This window comes from Aquarana catesbeiana, linkage group LG03 (genome assembly GCF_042186555.1).
Source record: "Aquarana catesbeiana isolate 2022-GZ linkage group LG03, ASM4218655v1, whole genome shotgun sequence".
Lineage (NCBI taxonomy): Eukaryota > Metazoa > Chordata > Amphibia > Anura > Ranidae > Aquarana > Aquarana catesbeiana.
In genome coordinates this window covers 559092701-559114044 of record NC_133326.1, presented here as the reverse complement: position 1 = coordinate 559114044, position 21344 = coordinate 559092701, and the positions used below count along the sequence as shown (strand labels likewise).

The following is a 21344-nucleotide window of genomic DNA, read 5'->3' as shown; positions in this document are numbered from 1 at the left end:
GAGACACACAGAGGGAAGTAGTAAATCTCTTTAAAGCAAAGGGTTGACCCTTCTTAGACAGTTGTCACCAGAGCAAGTGTCCCAGTTGGAAGATTATACATTATTGGAAGCTTATTGCCTACTTTCGCTAAACCAGTTGATAACCTCCTATGGCTTCCAATACCACCTCTATGCTGATTACGTCCAGGTCTATATTTCTGCTCCTCAACACACCCCCTCAATTGCCCCTCGTATCACAAACTTGCTGTGCGACACATCAGTATGGATGTCACACCACTTCCTCAAACTCAATCTTTCTAAAACTGAGCTTGCAATATTTCCTCCCCATAATTTATCATTGAGATCAATGGCACAACCATTGGTCCCTCCACACACGCCAAGGTGCTAGGTGTAATCCTAGACTCTGATCTCTCCAACAGCCCCCACATCCAATCACTGGCTACATCTTGCCGTCTTAACCTCCACAACATTTCCAGGCTTCGCCCCTTCCTGACTAACGACACCACAAAACAACTTATTCACTACTTGGTTATTTCCAGCCTTGACTACAGCAACTCCCTCCTCACTGGCTTACCTTTACACAGGCTATCCCTCCTTAAGTCTATTATGAATGCTGCTGCTAGACTAATACACCATACCAACCAATCCATGACTGCTGCTCCTTCCTGCCAATCACTTCACTGTCTTCCACTACCCCACCATATAAAATTCAAAATACTAACCACAACATACAAGGCCATCCACAACATCGCCCCCAGCTTCACCACCAACCTCATCTGCAGATATTGCCCAATTCGTCCTCTCTGCTCCTCCACTTGTTACCTAATCGCATGCTCTCCTCCAGGACTTCTCAAGAGCCTCTCCCATCCTCTGGAACTCCCTGCCCCTGTATGTCCGGTCAGCCCCTACCCTGTCCGCCTTTAGGTGATCCCTGAAAACACACTTATTCAAGGAAGCCTACCCCACCTCCACCTAAGAACTGTACCCGAGTCACCTCCATCAGATCATCCCCCGCAGCTATTACCTTTTGTACCACCTCCCCCTTCCTTTAGATTGTATGAGCAAGGCCCTCCTATTCCTTCGGTATTGAACTGTATTCTAATTCTACTGTTTAGCACTGTGTAAACTGTTGGCGCTATATAAATCCTGTATTGTAATAATAATAATAATAATACTTACCAACATTATGGCCCTGAACCCCAGGACACTGTTAACTCCACCAATGGTCCAAATTTCTTTAACCCACTTTATGGGTGGGCATAACTGAATAACGTCCACTTTACGGATTGGTCCTGTCTGAACCCCACATCTTAATATGCAGGGACCACCTATCATGCCCACTTTACTGGATGGTCCTGTTTCTAAATATGCAGGGACGACCCACTCACAGCACCCGTCCCCACAATGAATGCCATTTGTGCAGTGTCAGCCGCTTATGCAGGGTGCAGGGGCACCGCCCCCGTAAACCATGCAACCGGCTCCTAATCTACATGCAGGGCGCCGGACACAAGGATTTCAATGTGGGTTTTTTTTAAGCACATGATTAGAGCCTGAGTCTCTAATTGGCTTCAAAAAGGGTGGGCCCGGGGCGCAGAGCACTGTGCTCCAACCCCACCCACTTGTGTGATATTAGCGAATTAGCGGGTCCTGAGACCCGATTGGCCAGCCAATCGGGTCTCGGGACCCTCTTCCTGTTCGGCCTGGAGGAAAAGCAACAGCCCTAGCTCTTCCCTCTACAAGCTGTGGGCCATGTGCAGCAAGGAGCAGCAGGTGGAGGCGCAGCAACAGCCTCTTCCAGGAGACCTACCCCAGATCCAACAGTACACCAACACCACCACCTCATCACCGTCCCCCTCCCCGCACCTCTACCGCAACAACAGCAATTGACAGCTAAAGACTGGGTAAGGCCCTGCCTTCCCGTTCATTTGATTGATTGAGCGTCCCGGGAGGGGGAAGGGTATTTCGACTGAGGGGGCCAGGGTTGTTTGTCGCCCCCCCCCCCCCCCCCACCAAAAAAATTGAGCACCAGCCGCCACTGCTTTTGTGTTACTGCGCATCTGCAGTAACTCAGGAATCCCATCAATCAATTTAATAGAAATTGATTGACTAGTATATGGCCGGGAACTGAGTGAAACTAGGATGAGGTTCAGCATGACTGGGGCCTGCAGAAGAGGCGGAGTATTAGTGGGTGATTTAGAATGATGCAGTCTGCTTAGCAGATTGAAGAGTTCAAGGCAGAGGGTGTGTCCTGTAGTGGGTAGAAAGGAGGGGGGGGCTCCTACTTTCTCCAAAGTGCTGGGGTATTTGTAGTGGGTTATCAGGTTTTATGTTGTTAGCTTGCCATTCAATTTCTTGGTCCTGTTAATTTCTTGTCATAGCAGCAGGCAGGGGGTCTATTGGGCCTTTGAAAGCAGTGCTGGGTAAATAATTGTGGACAATTGTGGGTTGGGCCCATCTGAGGTATGGGTGTCCCTTCCTAACTGTGGAAAATTGTGGGTTTGGCCCATCTGAGGTATGGGTGTACCTTCCTAGCAATACGGTGGTAACATCGGGGTATTAATTAGGTTATATCTGGTAGTACATAAGTGTTTAATTGTCCCTGAGCTGGTGTAGTTGCGGCTGGGGGCCTTTGATTGGGTGGCAGATACAACCGGTTAATCGTGAGTATATAGGCTTTCAAAGACCTTATTTTCTTGTCATAGCAGCAGGCAGGGGGTCTATTGGGTCTTTAAAGGTGGCGCTGGTTAAATAATTGTGGAAAATTGTGGGTTTGGCCCATCTGAGGTATAGGTGTCCCTTCCTAACAATACGGTGGTAACATCGGGGTATTAATTAGGTTGTATCTGGTAGTACATAAGTGTATAACTGTCCCTGAGCCGGTGTAGTTGCGACTGGGGGCCTTTGATTGGGCCCCCAGACCTTAGACCAGGCATAAGCTAAGGTTGGTTTATTTGTTATGCATTGATTATTATATACATTGAACTTGTTTTCTTGTAAATGTTGTATTTAATGGTTTGTAATAAAAGGCTGCTATGGCCATTTGACTCGCTTTATAGATAATCGGAGCTTCTGCATTCTGCGGGTCCCTCAGTCATGTGATTTCTAGAAATCGTTTACTAAGCAGTCCATTCAATTATTTGTTTTTAATTGGGTAATGGTCAGATCACTCCGCATATGGCTAGTTTTTATTGGTCTCAATTTTCTGACTAGGAATAGGATGGGTTCGGTGCCATTTGGGTGGAGCATAGAGCGTTCAACTTTTTTTTCTTTATACCACATTGAGAGGTGAATGAAACAACCTGATTTGCTTTCCTACCTTTTTTTGCTTTTTAGTCATTTTTGTTGTTGATGTTGTGATTGTTTTGTCGAATTTCTGAATTTGTCACAAGGGAGTCAGCAGACTGGCAACACGAGAGAGGTCATCTTGGTTCACGAATTATCATCAAAAATATGTGTGTTCTTTGTACATAGGGCGGGGTTGTAGTTTAACCAGGAATATCCAGGATCCCGGACATGTGAACTGTAAACACGCCGTCGAGGTTTGCCTTAAAGGGCACTTGTCACAGAGGTATAAATGCACAGCGTGATTATATGTCAGTTTGTTGAAAGTTAAGTAGAAAATTTACCAGTATATGCATTTTTTAAAGTTCACAGAGAAGCATTTAAACACTTCAGGAAGCTACCTCAACAGAAGGCATGTACTGCAGATATAAAGGATAGGTATAGCAAATAGACCTTTGAGATAGCCACCACACAATAATATATAGGTATCCATCATAGCACACTTATAGAGACTCAAACATCAATCTGATCTGAAGCTCCATTCACAGGGTAATATCATAATCAGGTGCAGACTAGGGCTTCCACATATCCACTGCAGGTAAAAGTACAGAAAAATCAAGTATTTTAAATACTTATATATATTAGTTTTATTGTTTTTTTTATTATTATTTTTTTATTCAATTAGTTTGCGCTACAAGAAATCCTTAGGCTGCACTGTAGTAGTGATAGAGCCGGAGATGGAGCTGAAGCTTTCCACGTATAAATCTCTTTCCTAGCTAGTGTTTGGTTGTACCCCGACAACGTCAATATGACAAAACGCATAGGGCGAAGCTTCATGGACTTCATGGACAGAGAGAATTCTTAGTTGTGGTTAGTGCTGGGGAGTAGGGACCTGAGGGGAGGTGACGGCTTGGCACGTTGATGAGCCTGCTGTTGAGAATGCAAATGTAAATGTGAATGCGTGTATGTTTTGAATCAATACTTTTTTTTTTAAATCTTTATTTAAGGATTGCAGGTTAAACAAAAAGAAATGATAACAAGCATGTCATCCTATTTCTCCCAGTACCAAGAAATGATACAAACTCATTAAACATTTTTTGTACATAAATAAGGCAGTATTTCAGTTTCAACTATTAGGTTATGTTAAAGCAGGGAACTGTAGTTCAAAGTTGCTCCAGCTGTTTCATCCTCTAAACCAACAAAAACCACAGATATGACCAAAGGACAAAACCGATGGGGAGAGTCTCCCTTTAGGGGACTAAGTTCCAACGTTGTGTTACTCGTAGGATATAGTTCCAATCACTGGAATAGTGGGAATAATACCAGACATTTTCCGCAATTCGTGAGAGTTTTTCATTTATATAATAATAAAAAATATTTTAAAAAAAATAGAGGTCAATGGGGGAAGGATGAGAAAAGAAGAAATAACAAAAAGAGAAGAGAGGGAGGAACAGAAAAGGGCAGGTGTAGGGAAAGGAGGAGGGGATGTAGAGCTACGGCAGGGCCGACGACCCGAAACTTTAAATTATCCTAAGACAGGATATTCAGATGTAAGACTTATATTCCGCTGAATATCGGAAAAGGTTCCAGTGTACCCAACGGGTGTTGTGTTCCTCCTTCCTTTCCCCCAGGGCAGCTGCGAGCTGTTCCATCCACTGAATGTCGCAAACCCTTGCAAACCATTGTGACACTGTCAGTGGGGCCTGTTGCTTCCACGCACTGGGGACACACGCTCTGACTGCACTTAGGAGGTGTATCAAAAGAGATTTGCGATATCTCTTTCTGGACAAAGGAGTCAGATTTAGAAGAACTGCTGCCGGGTTATCCTGGAGAGCGATGTCAGTTAGCTTGTGAATGATCTGTAGCACTTGTCTCCAGAAAGGAGTCAGGACTGGGCACTCCCAGAAGATGTGCAGTAACGTGCCACTCTGCGTGCCACATCACCAGCACAGTGGACTATGTCCTGGGAATATAGTCGCTAGCACAGTGGGGGTCCTGTACCAGTGCGTCAGGATTTTATAGGTGATTTCTTGATACTTGCTACATAAGGAGGACTTGTGAACGAAAGTGAGTATGCGGATCTTTTGGTCTTCAGTGAACGTGACGTTTAGGTCCCTCTCCCATTTCCTCAGGTACGAGGGGTCGTGCTGGGATGTATGAGCAAGTAGAGTGTTATATGAATAGGAAAGGCATTTCCGTATAGGCTCATCTCCCAGGCACAATTCTTCAAAGGACATCGGCTGTCTGTGAAAACCACAGATTTCCGGGAGGGATTTGAGGAAATGGGTGAGTTGCAACAGCTTCCATCTACCCAAGATGGAGGATCTAAACCCAGGGTATATGCTTGATGGGTCACACAACTCTGGGGGGCCCATAAAAGAAGAGGCTCTGATAAGGCTCTGGACCTGTTGAAGCTGAAAGGATTTGTCTGAAATACCCAGTAAAAAATTTGGGTGACCTATTATATGCGTTAGAGGCGAGGGAAAACTGGGCGTGTTTGCCAGTTTAAAGTATCTATTAAGTTCCTGTAAGGTGGGCTCAATTAGTGGGTGCGGAGGGGAGAATCTGGAGAAACTAACTCCACTCCAAGGCAGACCTTCAAGGGGAAATGAGACCGATTCTCGTTCCAGGTGGACCCATAGTTTATGGGGCAGGTGTCTGAACCAGTCCACCACTCTATTCATGTGAACTGCTGTGTAGTACAGGGCTGGATCAGGGAGGCCAACCCTTCCTCTGAGTTTTGGCCTCTGTAATAAGGATCTTCTGAGATGTAGAGGCTTGCCCTGCCATATATATCTAATGAAGGTTGTGCGTAATGTACTAAAGAAGGTTTGTGGTATTCTAATTGGTAGTGCTTGTAGGAGGTAAAGTAACCTCGGCATGATGTTCATCTTTAAAACATTGCATCTACCAAACCATGAAACCGCCAGGTTCTTCAATCTCTCTAGATCTGAGGAGAAGATATTCATGAGTCGCTGAAAGTTGAGTTGGTAGATAAGATGTGGGTTCAAAGGGATCTTAGTACCTAAATATTGGATAGCCTGGTGAGCCCACCGGAAGGAAAAGTTGCTACAGAAGTGGGCATGTGAGCTAGGAGAAAGGGAGACGTTAAGCGCTTCTGATTTTTGCAGATTAATTTTGAAATCTGACAGGTCACCATACTGGCGTATTGCCGATAGGAGGAGCGGTAGAGAGGTGTGTGGCTCTGAATTGTAAAACAACAGGAGTAAGCAGCAATTTTATGATGGTATCTGCTTGTTTCCAGTCCCCTAATGTCATGGTTAAGCCAAATATGTTGCAGTAGGGGTTCTAAGGTAAGTATAAAGGGGAACAGGGAGAGCGGACACCCTTGCCTTGTTCCGTAAATCAATACATTTTTAATGCGGTCTACACTATGAGGCTTTTTTCTCTTCTTTGAACGGCGTTTGACTGTGTGTTGTTTGTTATCAAATCCATTGATCAAACACTGAGGCATCTACCTGCAAGTTATTGATCCAAATTTCAGGTTATATAAAGCTCCAGTTGCCCTAATATATTAGGGCTCATTTGGGAGGTAAGCATACACCATTGGGGGTCCACGGTGGTTGTTTTGGTTCTGAATTTTCACATTTGTTCTTCACACATAATTAGACGTTTCTTCTTGTTTTAAGCACTAGAGATGTGGTTATGGACTTTATTGTATTGCATTTGTCACATTTTAAAAGTCTTACTTGCAGCTTTTTTTCCATAAATTATTTTTATTTATTTTTTAATCACTTGCGATGGGGCTCTGAGCTTGCAGGAAAATTCAACTTCTTCAGGAAGTGTCAATACCCTAGCATAGCACCCTCCCTCCTTTCATGCCATACCCCTCTCCTCTTTTAGGAGTGTCTATTTTCTGTCTGTGCTGGCCCAGCTCCTTCACCTCTATCTAAAATCTTTTATGAAGCAGCAGGGGCAGAGAGGAGGGGAACACTAACCAGTAATTAACTAACCACACACACACACATTATACAATTTCTGTAAAATGTCCTTTAATATTTCTTACTGCTGTGCAGCGTGAAGGTCTTCTTAAACAATCCATTCAATTTCTATATAACCAGATAGGCTTACACATTGCATAGATGTTGGTTGATATAAAGAAGGGTATACAGAGTTTGCACGATCAAATTTTGACTTTTGTGGCTTCTTTCATAATTATGACTATAAACAAAAAAGTGTTTTGTGAAGAAAAATGGTCTTCTTTATTCTTGCTGCTATAAGGCAGGCCTAGTTTCGTTATTTAGAGGAGTGGATTGTTCCTTTAAGCTAATCCTTTTTTCTTTCAGGTCAGTGTGGTGGCCATTTTAGGTTTGATATTGCTCTGCCTCCCATATCAGCCAGATGAGAAGACATCTGGGCAGTTTGCCTTAAAGGTAAGAAGAATCCAAATGATTCATCCTATAATAAAAAAAAAAATAACTTGATGTGATTCATGCATGTTAAAGGTTTGCTGCTGAGGACTCATTTTCAATTTAAATATTTAAAATGATTTTTGGTAAAGTTTGCACTTTATGACACAGTTCTTAATTTTTGAGCACTGCACTTTTTATTACATTGAAAATACATTTAGAGCCCTTGCACACTGGGGCGGGGGGAGGCGTCGGCGGTAAAACGCCGCTATTATTAGCGGCTTTTTACCGTCGGTATGCGGCCGCTAGCGGGGCGGTTTTACCCCCCGCTAGCGGCCGAGAAAGGGTTAAATACCACCGCAAAGCGCCTCTGCAGAGGCGCTTTGCCGGCGGTATAGCCGCGCCGTCCCATTGATTTCAATGGGCAGGAGCGGTAAAGGAGCGGTATACACACCGCTCCTTCACCGCTCCGAAGATGCTGCTGGCAGGACTTTTTTTACCGTCCTGCCAGCGCATCGCTCCAGTGTGCAAGCCCTCGGGGCTTGCACACTGGAATGAAAGCAGCGGCACTTTCGGGGCGGTTTGCAGGCGCTATTATTAGCGCAATAGCGCCTGCAAACCGCCCCAGTGTGCAAGGGCTCTTACTGATTTAAAAAAAAACAACAGCTGCAGTCACTTTTTCATATTGGGGTGGAGTTTAGCATTCAAAAAATGCACTGATCCTATTACTGCAAACTGCAGGATCTTAGGATAAACAGCAGAAAAAGCTAAATACACAGATGGATGGTATATGCTGTTGTACCTGCCGAAAGATCTCTATTTTTTTCCAGTCCTGAGATTTAATCAGCTCTGCCACACAGCATAACTCTGTCTGGCATGGAAGAATACAGTATATGATTTCTCTCCGCTGCAGTTTAGCAACACTTGCAGGTTTTGTGCCTCACCTCACCTATAACTGTCTGGACAGTGAAAGGAGAAGCAGAAGATGGATGAGTTCATCTCTCTGTCACTCTTTCCTCCAGTCAGCTTGTTCCTTGCACTGCAGCATAACAGACTGGTTCCTTATGTTGCTTGTCTCCCTCTCCCATTCTAATGATTACCGAGCTGCATTCGTTTGTGACTTTTTCAGCCTGGAGTTTATCTTCAAAGCAGTATTAAACACAAAAACAAAAATGTTGCAGCTTTGTCAGTTCTTAAATGTGATGGCTGCATTCATTTTTTAGCCTCGTTTTCATATTGTGGATTTTTTCATCTGGACAGTGTGGTCTAATGCACAGGGCCGTACAGCATGGAGAGCCTATGTAATGACACTTCCAGGACCTGCTGGCACTACATACAGCCACCCATTGAAATGCATTAGAAGAGGTGGCTGTATGCAGTGTTAAACTGGGGGTTATGTAAAGCACCCACATGCGCACTGACACATGATTCCAAGTGTGCAGGCCCTCCATTGACTGCAATTCATGTTTTTGTAGCAGCAAAAAAGCCCATGCAGGGTGATCCTATAGCTGCTACATGGGCCTTACAACAAACATTCACTTGTCAGCTGGTAACACAAGGCAGGCTATAACACTGTATAAACGGATTTTTTCTTTCTCTCTTTCTGCTTAGTTTATATCACAGTTTTATTATTGGGTTATTGTTGACAGTCTGTGCTCTCTGTATACAGAAGCCACCTGTGTGCCCTTCCCAGGGAGAACAATAATATAAAGCTCCATTTATGAACGTTATATTACATTTTTGTGCTCCCATTTCCAGTTTATTGAGCTAAGTGAGTATATTGTTTTTTCTTTTATAGTGATTAGCAAATCCTCTTGCTGGTAATGTATCCAACCCTTCAATCTTCAGATTCTCATGGTGGATCTGTATCCTGAAACCCAATCCCCCACTTTCACTCAGTGGAGGACTGGGCTTGAGGGCAAGGGGCATTTTTGCCACCGAGTCAGTTCTAGTAAGATTTGAATGACTGGTGTCCCAAAGTGGAGATACTTTACCAGCCAAATGTCATGACCAGTGTAGTCAGTGGTGTATTTAGGTTTTGTGCTGCCCTAGGCCTGACTAAGCTCGCGCACCCCCCTAATTTAACTATGACCCACCCCTTCCTGTCAAGGCCACACCCCTTCCTTTTTAAGATCCGCCCTGTCATCTTCATGGGAGGACAGAGGGACGCCACGGGAAGAGGACAAAGGGATGCCGCGGGAGGAGGACAGTGAGCGATACAGCATCTTTTCATTTGGGAGTAAGGGGATGTGTGCTGGGTGCTTTGGGAGGTTCTTGCACTGAAGTCGTGTCCCTCCTCTGTGGCTCCTCCTCCTCCTGGCTGTGTACTGAGTGTGTGTGGCTGACAGTGGGGAGAGATGTGTGGGCTGCTACTGAAAGCCCATCGCCGCTTGTGGGACTCCGGGCGGCAGATGTCCTGGGTGCCCACGCTGGCGCATCCCTGTCTGGCCAGTAACCGAAACTCCGTGCCGTAACTTGTTGTGGGCTCTGGGACAGTGGTGTCACTAGGGTTGGCCTAGAGGATATCAGGTTAGGTACTTCCTAATGGCTCAGTTCCTGGGAACAGTAATGTATAATGGCCAACAGGCTCTCTTACCAGATCCGGTGAAACTGCAACAGTGATCTCTCCGGCTGGACGTTCACTCACTCTGGGTTGCCCAGGCCAACTCTAGTCAGTAGTGTAGCATCTCTACCCTGGCAGTGGCTTCATCTTTCTCCCCCTCTGTTGGTGCGGGTACAGCGTGGCTCTCTGGTGGTGCGAGTACAGCGTGGCTCTCTGGTGGTGCAGGTACAGCGTGGCTCTCTGGTGGTGCGGGTACAGCGTGGCTCTCTGGTGGTGCGGGTACAGCGTGGCTCTCTGGTGGTGCGGGTACAGCGTGGCTCTCTGGTGGTGCGGGTACAGCGTGGCTCTCTGGTGGTACGGGTACAGCGTGGTTCTGGTGTTGCGGGAACAACGTCTCTCTGGTGGTGCGGGAACAACGTGGCTCTCTCTCTGGTGGTGCGTGGCTCCCTCTCTGCTGGTGCGGGTACAGCGTGGCTCTCTGGTGGTGCGGGTACAGCATGGCTCTGGTGGTGCGGGTACAGCATGGCTCTGGTGGTGCGGGTACAGTGTGGCTCTCTGGTGGTGCAGGTACAGCGTGACTCTCTGGTGGTGCGGGTACAGCGTGGCTCTGGTGGTGTGGGTACAGCGTGGCTCTGGTGGTGTGGGTACAGCGTGGCTCTGGTGGTGCGGGTACAGCATGGCTCTGGTGGTGCGGGTACAGCGTGGTTCTGGTGGTGCGGGTACAGCGTGGCTCTGGTGGTGCGGGTACAGCGTGGCTCTGGTGGTGCGGATACAGCGTGGCTTTCTGGTGGTGCGGGTACAGTGCGGCTCTGGTGCGGGTACAGCATGGCTTTCTGGTGGTGCGGGTACAGCGTGGCTCTGGTGGTGCGGGTACAGCGTGGCTCTCTGGTGGTGCAGGTACAGCGTGACTCTCTGGTGGTGTGGGTACAGCGTGGCTCTGGTGGTGCGGGTACAGCGTGGCTCTGGTGGTGCGGGTACAGCATGGCTCTGGTGGTGCGGGTACAGTGTGGTTCTGGTGGTGCGGGTACAGCGTGGCTCTGGTGGTGCGGGTACAGCGTGGCTCTGGTGGTGCGGATACAGCGTGGCTTTCTGGTGGTACGGGTACAGTGCGGCTCTGGTGCGGGTACAGCATGGCTTTCTGGTGGTGCGGGTACAGCATGGCTCTCTGCTGGTGTGGGTACAACATGGCTCTCTGGTGGTGCGGGTACAACATGGCTCTCTGGTGGTGCAGGTACAGCGTGGCTCTGGTGGTGCAGGTACAGCATGGCTTTCTGGTGGTGCAGGTACAGCGTGGCTCTGGTGGTGCGGGTACAACGTGGCTTTCTGGTGGTGCGGGTACAGCGTGGCTCTGGTGGTGCGGGTAGAGCATGGCTCTCTGGTGGTGCGGGTACAACATGGCTCTCTGGTGGTGCAGGTACAGCGTGGCTCTGGTGGTGCGGGTACAGCGTGGCTTTCTGGTGGTGCAGGTACAGCGTGGCTCTGGTGGTGCGGGTACAGCGTGGCTCTGGTGGTGTGGGTACAGCGTGGCTCCCTATCTGGCTTCCCCCAGCACAGTACTCTCTTTTTCTCCTCCTGTAACCCCCCCCCCCCCCAGCAGAGTGCATGCATGCTGGGGGCTGTAGCATGATGTCTGTGGACACACACAGGGCCGCCATTCTTCAGGGATTACTCTTCCCATGATGCCCCCAGAGTCTTCTGATTGGCCCTCTGCTGTGGCCAATTATGGGGTGAGAAACAGCAGTCAGGAAGCTGGGCAGCGGCACAGGGAAACCAATTAGAGCCGCTCTCTCTTCTCTCTTCGGCTGACAGAAAGAGGAGGGGGCGAGCAGGGGAGATACACAGACAACCCGCATCTCCCCTCTCCCTGTCACAGCGCTGCTCCATTTACCAGAGAACTTCCCCGCTCGCACCCCCTCCCCTTTCTGTCAGCTGAACGGAGAAGAGAGAAGAAAGAGAGAGAGCGGCTCTAATTGGTTTTGTCATGCCGCCGCCCAGCTTCCTCCCTGCTGTTTCCCTCCCCATGATTGGCCACAGCAGAGAGAGAGAATCACAGCTTTACAGGGGCGGCTTGACAGCTCCTGATTTAACTGCTTCCTGGCCCCATCTGCAGCCGCGAGGCCACTGCACTCCCAAGCTGTACTCCTGATGTGCCCTGCTGTGCGGGAGGAGAGCGGGTGCCGTTTTGGGGGGGGGGGGGCGGCTTTTTGCCGCCCCCCACAAAGTGCTGCCCTAGGCCTGGGCCTTGTTGGCCTAGGCCAAAACACAGCACTGAGTGTAGTCTAAATGACCCCTTCATTCTTATCGCTGTTACCCACTTATACTCCAACCCATACCTTACCCACCTCAAATATTTTATTAAAACAAACCAATTAAATAACTCCAAACCACTATATATATATATATATATATATATATATATATATATATAATAAACAATAACATAACCTGTTAACCCCAGTCTGATGGTCTCTGACGGTGACCTACCTTTTAACCACGTATAACCACACCAATGCACTGTGGGACCTTTTCCAAACTGATAGGCCTCCAGCTGTGACCGCTCGGAGACAACCCCTTCCCACAGTGCAACCATTCTAGTATTCCATCCACCGTTCAGGAATACACCGGAGGGGCACATACAAACGATGAGCCCCCCACCCCTTTTTGATCCCTCTGTTTACTGCCACCGTCAAAGACCACCAGAAGAACACTGCCACAGCCCGAAAGGGTGACAACCTTACCCTTGAGGGCACCTCCACACCCTCAGGGCCCGTTCTATCCCTTCCTGTAAACCCATAGCCATAAGTCAATCCCCACTTCAGAGAGACGAACTCTATCACTCCTCAAGTAGAGCCCCACATTTTTTCCAAGCTCTCTGTGCCTAATCACAATACCCCCATTCTGTGCCACGAACCTACCCACTACTACAGTGCAACCATTCTAGTATTCCATCCACTGTTCAGGAATACACCGGAGGGGCACATACAAACGATGAGCCCCCCACCCCTTTTTGATCCCTCCGTTTACTGCCACCGTCAAAGACCACCAGAAGAACACCGCCATAGCCCTGAAGGGCACCTATCCGCTGTCATGACGACCTTCTTCCTTTTCCTGCAATAAATTAAAAACAGAGCAGCAAGTACACACGGACACATTGCACACATATATCTAGGGAGGGAGGGTGGGAAAAACTGCCTCCTCCTGTAAGTTCATCTTCACACTGACCCTTTGCACCGCCCCCTCTATAAATATAACCACTCCCCTTTGGCAAAAACTTCTTTCTTACCTTCCCCTTTCTTGCCACTCCCATTACTCCTTTCCACATTAACCCCATATGTGTCTCCCTTAGACACACTGTCATGCCCGGCCCTACACTATCCCTCCTTGCAGTCCTTTCCGTTTCGGGCCTCACTATCATAGCAAGACCTGCAGTCAGTAACACATGCTGGGTGTTATATAGCTACCTACGCCATGTTCAGATCTGTGGTCATAGCGTATGGCAGAGATCTGTCATGTGACTCAATGCCACGAGCTGCAATGGAAACTTGGATGCTTTTGTCTCAGCAAACCACGTCCCCACCAATCAATGTGGTTCTATACACACTTTGAAAGGTACACTTCATTTGGTCCACAGACATCTGTCAATACCATGAAAGGGCTAGTTGGTTGTTTGTGCCCCTAGGCCAAAGGTTCTTAGTCCTTCCCTGCATGCACTTGATGATCATTATATTGAATGACCGATATATTGGACCAGTTCACACATTACCGCTTTGGTGTACAATCTTTCTTCAATCTCATTTACATCCTCCAAAACTACTAGGTAGAATCATTGACCAAACATTAAATTTGTGTGCCATCAGGTAGACTTTAATACCTACAGCCCAACTCCAGGCAAGAAAAAAAATTTGCATGCAGTAGGGCCGTGCCTGCATGGCATGGGTCAGCTGCTCATTTTGTCTAGGGGTGAAGAGAGCTTATACTTGATCCTATGTTCCACTGGAAAACGGTGCTCCCCCACAGTCCAGCGGTGGACTGTTCCTGGTCTATGGAGCCTCCTTTGGGCTTGATGTCTTCAGAAACAGTCTACAAATCAAGACTGCTGGAGCAGTGGGGGTGCCAGACCGATCTTGTGCTAGGCGGATTGGAGGTTTAGGTAAGTATATCTCCTTCCTCCTCTCCCCTAGACAAAAACAAGCATTTAACCCTTATGCAGTGCTGGCACAGCCCCACTGCATGGGAACACTTTTTTTTTTGCCCGGAGTTGGGTTTTAATAAGTGTTGGCAGCTTTCAAAGATATTGTAAAATCAGATTGTCAGGTTTATTGACCTAATGATGACAGGGTGCTCCCAAAATGCTTTATGCCTATTGATCCATTTAGTTGGTGAGCAGAGGTCAAGCCAAGGTGCCCCAAAGTGGAGAAACTTCACCAGCCAGTGGACCCCTTCATCTGTGCGCAAATAAAGTGTTTCCCCTGGGAAAGTGGCATATTTGGGTCAGTGCCACACCTAGTAAAGATGCTAGAGGATCAAGATGACAGGGAGCAAGTAGCTATTTCACATGCGACAGGTTTGTATTATAAAAAAAAAAAATCTCCTGCCAATTAAATGAATTTTATGGTTTTACTTTATTATGTCATTAAATAAATCTTTAATCTACCAAGCGGTATTAAAATATCCCTTCAGGGGCCACCGAAATGAAGTGATTTGTAAGTAAACCAGTTGACCAAAAAATGTCACCTTTGTAATAAAACCTTATCCGAGAAGTAATTTTCAGGCGAAAATGTGATTTATACACATTTCATGTCCTAAAACATTATTAACCCATTTGGAATTTTGCGGTGCTAAACTGTAGGAGGGGTGGGAAATATTTTTTCTAGAGTGTGGTATTCACTCCACACCATTTAAGGACAATATTATTTTATGACTTACCACATAGTACAGAACATAAGAACATCATACATTTTCTATTGTATTGTGCAGTCTGTGCCACTACTCACGGGCTTGTAAAATTACATGAACTTTGATTAAAGCCTTAAGCCTAGTACACACTAGTAGTTTTTTTTTTTCAGTCTTCTGCACTATTAGGCCCCTTTCAAGGGATCAGACTGAAAAACAGACAGGCGGACCCAACCAGGCCACCCATTGCCCTCTATGGGGAGGCGGATGTTAGCGGACATGTGTTGCGATACGTTCGCCATCCGTCCAGCTTGCTCTGTCCTTGTCCACTCTGCATAGCGGAGCGGACAGGACCTGTCATCCGCCTGCTCAGCGGGGGATCAGAGGAGAGATCCCCCCCTGAGCAGACGGATCCCGCTCGGACAGATCCGCCCCATGTGAAAGGGGCCTAGATACAGTGCAGATGTAATATTCCTAATGTTCCAAAATTGCAACAAAAATGTTTTGTGCAAAAATAATCCATATATAACACAATACATTATACTTCATGCCTACATCATATATTATATATTAATCATAAACTATTCTTCCTACCTCTTCACTCATTCTATCTATCTATCTATCTATCTATCTATCTATCTATCTATCTATCTATCTATCTATCTATCTATCTATCTATCTATCTATCTATCTATCTATCCCCCTAACACTCTCTATTTCTCTCCTCATTCTCTATTTCTGCATCCCATGTCTCTTCTTTTCTCACTTCCTCTTTCCCTTCACTTACCTACTCTCTTAGTGTAATGATTTATCAGAGGTAAAATAGAGCTATTCCTTGTAGAAACCAATCAGATCTTTTACTTAAGGGGATTCCTCACATCAGCAAACACTCTTTGGTCCATGATCTTGATGGTTTTCAGTAATGTGGCTACCCCAGATGGCAGACAAGGAGTTTATTATTCAGTTCACATGGAAGATTCCCTTTCCATCTGAGAAAAAATAAGGAACCTCATCAATTAACCATGCAAAAGTTACATTTTTCTTTGCTCCACTTTTTATAAATCTTTTTTTAAACGATTGTCTTTTTTTCTTTTCCAGCTCTTGTATTTCCTTCTGAGTGCCCTTGGCATTATCATCTGTGTTCTAGCCGTGGCCTTTGCAGCTCACCATTACACCCACATCACAAAATATTCCTGCAAGATGGCAGAGGACTCCTGCCAGTGTACATTGGACCCTTCCGACCCACTAAGCCGCACTTTTCTTTACCAGACTGTGGCCGACTGCGACATGGTCACCACCACTATGAAGCTCTTCGTTCTTCTGCAAATCACACTGAACTTACTGCTGTCCCTTGTCTGCCTAGCTGCTTGCTTTGTTATGTGGAAGGATCGTTACCAGGTGTTCTACGCAGGCACCTGGTTTCAAGGCTCTGCCACCAATGAGACCCCACAACAAAAAGTATAGTATATTGTACACAGGACTTAAGAACTCTATAAACTCACCTTCCTGCAAGAAAAGAGACCACGTCATATTTATACAAGAAATGAAATTACAACAGGCAGTGCAAAGAGACTGGGGTCCCATAGAAGAGAGGACCCATTCAAACTTATTCGTATAATAAGATTCCTTCATTTTCTGTGACCACCAAGTAATTTGTGACCTCCCTTTACACCATTTATTTGCTTTTTGGCTGAAGTTTCGGTTCTGTCTCTGCAGGAAGGGAACCATCTATTGCTGGGTGATCACTTATGCCTTATTGTGCCATGGATGACCACTTCTAAAACAAATCCTATGACCATTTCTGATAGAACCTCTTGAATGTAAAATAGATCAGGGGCTTTGGTGTTTACACATCTCCAAACCAAGCTCTCTTTTCCCAGGGAAGGTACATCGTTTGGACTCCCTGGAAGGTGAGGGTGTTGAAAAATGGGAGACATTTTAGATGACTAAGGCTGTGGGTGAAAAGATTTGTGTGGAGTCTGAATGTAAGGCTGCCCCCTAGTTGATAATTTACTGGCCTGGTTGATAAAAATGGGACTTGCTTTCAATTTTTTTAAAAGGGGTTTTTTCCCAGTGGCAACCTTGTGGGGTGGTGTTTAAAACTGAGAGGTAAAATGTTTATTTGAAGCAAAGCAATGTATTTTATTTACTTTATACTCATGGGAACCTTTAGCGTGAACTTTGAAGCCATATCTATGCTCTGAATTGTACACATGGGTTACCACCAAGGTTGGGTCAACCTGCTGGTGACCTTAACCAAAAAAATTGTCAAGCAAAAAAAAGCTGAGTGTTAATAAACAGGTGATTTTTAAAATAAGTGATATATATTTTTATTTTTTATTGATACCTAACTACGGACATATTTTCACTTTTTAGTTGGATGGTGTGTAGCCACTGGGGCAGGAATTTAGAAAGATACTCCAAAGTGAGTGCAGACAGCAATAAAATGTTAAAAGAGATTCTAGCCCAGTGATGGCGAACCTTTTTGAGCCAGAATGCCCCAACTGCAACAGGTGTAACAGGGCAGTGTCCCACAGGAGATCACACACGGTCCACTATAGTATTGGCCCCTCTAATGGCCCATCTCCCCGACAGGTGCAGCACCCCCTCCCCTCTCACCTGTGCACCTCGCTCTGAGCCCCCAATAATTCCCATCTTCCAGGGGCAGTAGTGACACCCAGCACTACTCAGACTACATTGATCCATCGAACAACAGATTTTAGAACTGAAGTAACTTACATGGTAAATCTCTGTGCACCGTAGAGCTGTACCAGCGCACACTCTTCAGTGAGCACAGCAGTGCCCCTTCCTCTCCGCCCGCCCGTTATATAGAGCTGGTGATGGCCGTCAGCTGTGTGGTGATTGGGATCAGCTGTAGCGAAGCTCCCGGCCGAAGGATATGGCGGAGGATCTCCCTCTACCTGCAATCAACGGACTGCACACTCTAGGTTGTTCAATCCACCCCCATCTATCTCAGCGCACCAATCACGGGGCGGCCTGGCTAGAGGCCATGTGACCTGGGTAGCGATCCGGCTACTTAGCTTGCATGCCAGCAGAGAGGTTCTGCTTGCCAGCTGTGGCACACGTGCCATAGATTCGCCATCGCTGTTGTAGTCTTTCTCCACTATTAAAACTATTAATGTTTTTTATTATTGGTGTCATGTTCACTCTGGACAATAGCAACCAGGAGACATAGAGAAGATTAATTTTATTCCAATAGGGACACAGACAGCAATATAACTAAGGGAGGGGTTCTAACCATCCTACATTCCTTCCAAAATTAAAATGGTTTATGCTGGAGATACACTTAAAAAGCAGACAGAAAGGGTTTTTGGAGAAAATCGGATATAGCGTGACCAAAATTCACCATGATGTAAAACTACAGGTAGGAGATTATAGAAATCCTCATGTTTATTCATCCACAGCAGCAAAGGTTTAAGGGTTAATCCTCACGTGATTGGTGAATATCTGCAGGCGTCCAATCAAGATCCCAATCACGTGAAATTCGACCTGAGAGTGTGTCATTCACGGGTGAAGGGTCCAGAGATTAACGAAAGCCGCAATTAACGCCAACCAATTGTGACTCACTCCTGGCAGTCCTCTGATAGGAGAGAAGAGTTTTATTGTATTTTGACGGAAATCTTCTATAATACTAGCTAGTGGTAGTTAGTCACATTCTGCTGGACTTGTTCTGTAATGTTGAAGATGTTTTAGAGCTTATCCAATCTACTTCTTTAGCTGTAATTAGTGTCAGGAACATACATTCATATCCACACAGGTAGCACAGACACCTTAATACATGAGGGCTTAACCTGTGGCCTTTCAGCTGTTGTGTAACTACAACTCCCATCATGCCTTTACCTTTGGTAATATAGCTTGTAATGTCTCATGGAACTTGTAGTTCTGCAACAGCTGGAGGGCCCCAGGATGAGCACCCATGCCTTAATACAACCATCATGGAACGTGTCAAGGCAGATGTTGATTGTCCAAGAACAGGATTGGAGGTGTAAAAGTTGTGGAAGCACCCTATTCTAGTTACAAATTCCCATTTTTGGTGTCAGTAAGTCTGCATAGGTATGCATCCTTCGTTCACATTCCTGAAGGTGTGAACAGTTGTCAAAATATGAGTCCAATCAAGTATCTTCCTTGCTCGACCCTTGTCTCAACAACATGTATTTCAAGTACAATGATCATTTCTACAGAAAGAAATATAGAGTTGCTATGGGATCACCTGTATCTCTTACTGTTAGTAACCTGTATATGTAGGAGGTGGAGAGAAGAGCCTTGAACTCTTTCAGAGGAATAAAACTATTTGTAGCCCTCTTTTGGGAGGGTTATGACAAATGACACTCGCCGAACAGGATATTGTACTAAACCTGTAAGTAAATAAGAAAAACAGAACCTTCGCTAAGGGGAAGAGCGGGTTTAATAATAAAGTTGGCAGTGCCTCCACCCAGGTTGGGGCATCTGTGAACAGAGGGGATTTCCTTCCAGGGAAATTAAGCACTAAGTTCTAATTTTATAGATTATAGCAAAGGGTCCAATGGGAATGCTGGTGGATTTGTGCATATATACTGTACCTAGGTATTTATAGTTATTCAGAGAGATGAATGATGGAACAAAGTCCAGTTGCACGGGTCCCTAAGGATGATTGTGATGTGGCATTCATCTTCGTGTCAGGACCTGAAGACAAGAACTGTGTTGATGGGGAGACCCTCCAGCTGTTGTCCAACCAGCCTTGAATGTAGCATCTCACATGCAGAAATTGTGGTGTAAAGACAAGAGTAAAAGAGAGAGCGCACTGGCCCTAGTGTGACACCATTTATTAAAAAAGATATAGACAAATGAATGTAGTACACTCATATTGTGTTGATAAAAACAAGCACATCCATAGAGGCTGTGGTTGTTCTTCTGAGTCCAGAGATCCAAACTGGATGTGAAGCGAAATGTCAGTCTCTGTCTGGATAGTCCACGAGCAGCTGCCAACAAACTGGATGAGAGCCGCCTGCTCTCAGCGAGGATCCTGGAAAGCAGAGCAACTCCACACAAGGACACGTGCACGTGATCCTCAGAAGCCAGCTGATAAATGACACTTGATGGTTGCTAACACTACGCATTTCTGAGGGCGTGGCCTCCTTCAGGTCTACCATATGGTCTCATAGGAGCACTTATGAGAGCGGGCGGCTGCTCGTGGACTATCCAGACAGAGGCTGTCAGTTCGTTTCACATCCAGCTTGGATTTCTGGACTCAGGAAAGCAACCACAGCCTCTATGGATGTGCTTGTTTTTATCAACACAATGTGAGTGTAGCACATTAATTTGTCTATATCTTTTTTAATAAGCAGTGTCACACTAGGGCCAGTGCACGCTCTCTTTTAATCTTGTTTTTTCAGCTGTCAGTATTCCCGCTGGTTGATGGAGCAGCACAGCTAAACTTATGTTACACCCTACTGATTTAACCCCTACTATTAGGATCTCAACAGCTCCTTTCCATACATATACTCTTTTGACGGATTCTTGTGGAACTGTTTTGGATTTATATCCATCTTGCCATCAGCTTATTGCCTTCATTGATTTTCTGGACTTCAGCGCTTTTGGTGCTTTTACTTCTGTTTTGAAATTGTGATGTGGCACTGGAACTCAGAGTGAGCCTATCTATTTTGCGCTTAGTCCCTGGTAGCATCTAATTGGTTATGCACCCGGACCTCTAACTACCAGAAATGGCCATCAGATGCCTAACCCGCCTCTAGCCTATGCTGGTTTTTGAGCCCTAAGCTAAAACAAGCTATAGATTTCCAAACCTTAAGCAATAGGGTTAACTAAAATAAATGGAGCTGCATATAAACTTTATTGCAATAAACATGTTTACCTACTAATATACTGGAAGATGACCAGTACACACATAAAGTAGCACAGACATAGCTATCTGGCACTGTGCATGTGAGATAATAACAATAAGACAGAGATACTCTTTCTTTCACAAGAATTCAGATACACAGTCAGGAAGATATGGACAGCTGTAAATAAACTATTAGAACATAGGAATACAGGCATAATAGTCTCTGCTTCTGGTCTGGGAGAAATACAACATCAGCAACAGCTCCTGTGTGTGTAGTAAGGCTCAGTTCCTCTCTCTGTCTCCTGACTTCTTCCTTCTGGGGTTTTTAACCCAGCCCCAAATAAACAGGACGTGATGTACATAAATAACTCACAGTACAGCCCCTTAAAAATACCTA

At 45.9% G+C, this 21344-nt stretch overlaps 1 protein-coding gene across 1 annotated transcript in view; it reads left to right on the top strand.

The window, feature by feature from the left end:
* Nucleotides 1–17425, top strand: part of SSPN (sarcospan) — a 55305-nt gene extending 37880 nt beyond the window's left edge. Inside the window, exons 2-3 of the mRNA XM_073621757.1 lie at nt 7590–7676; nt 16207–17425. Coding sequence (XP_073477858.1) covers nt 7590–7676; nt 16207–16572 — 453 coding nt within the window. The 3' untranslated portion in view covers nt 16573–17425. The remainder of the gene's footprint in view (nt 1–7589; nt 7677–16206) is intronic.
* The last annotated feature ends 3919 nt before the right edge of the window (nt 17426–21344 follow it).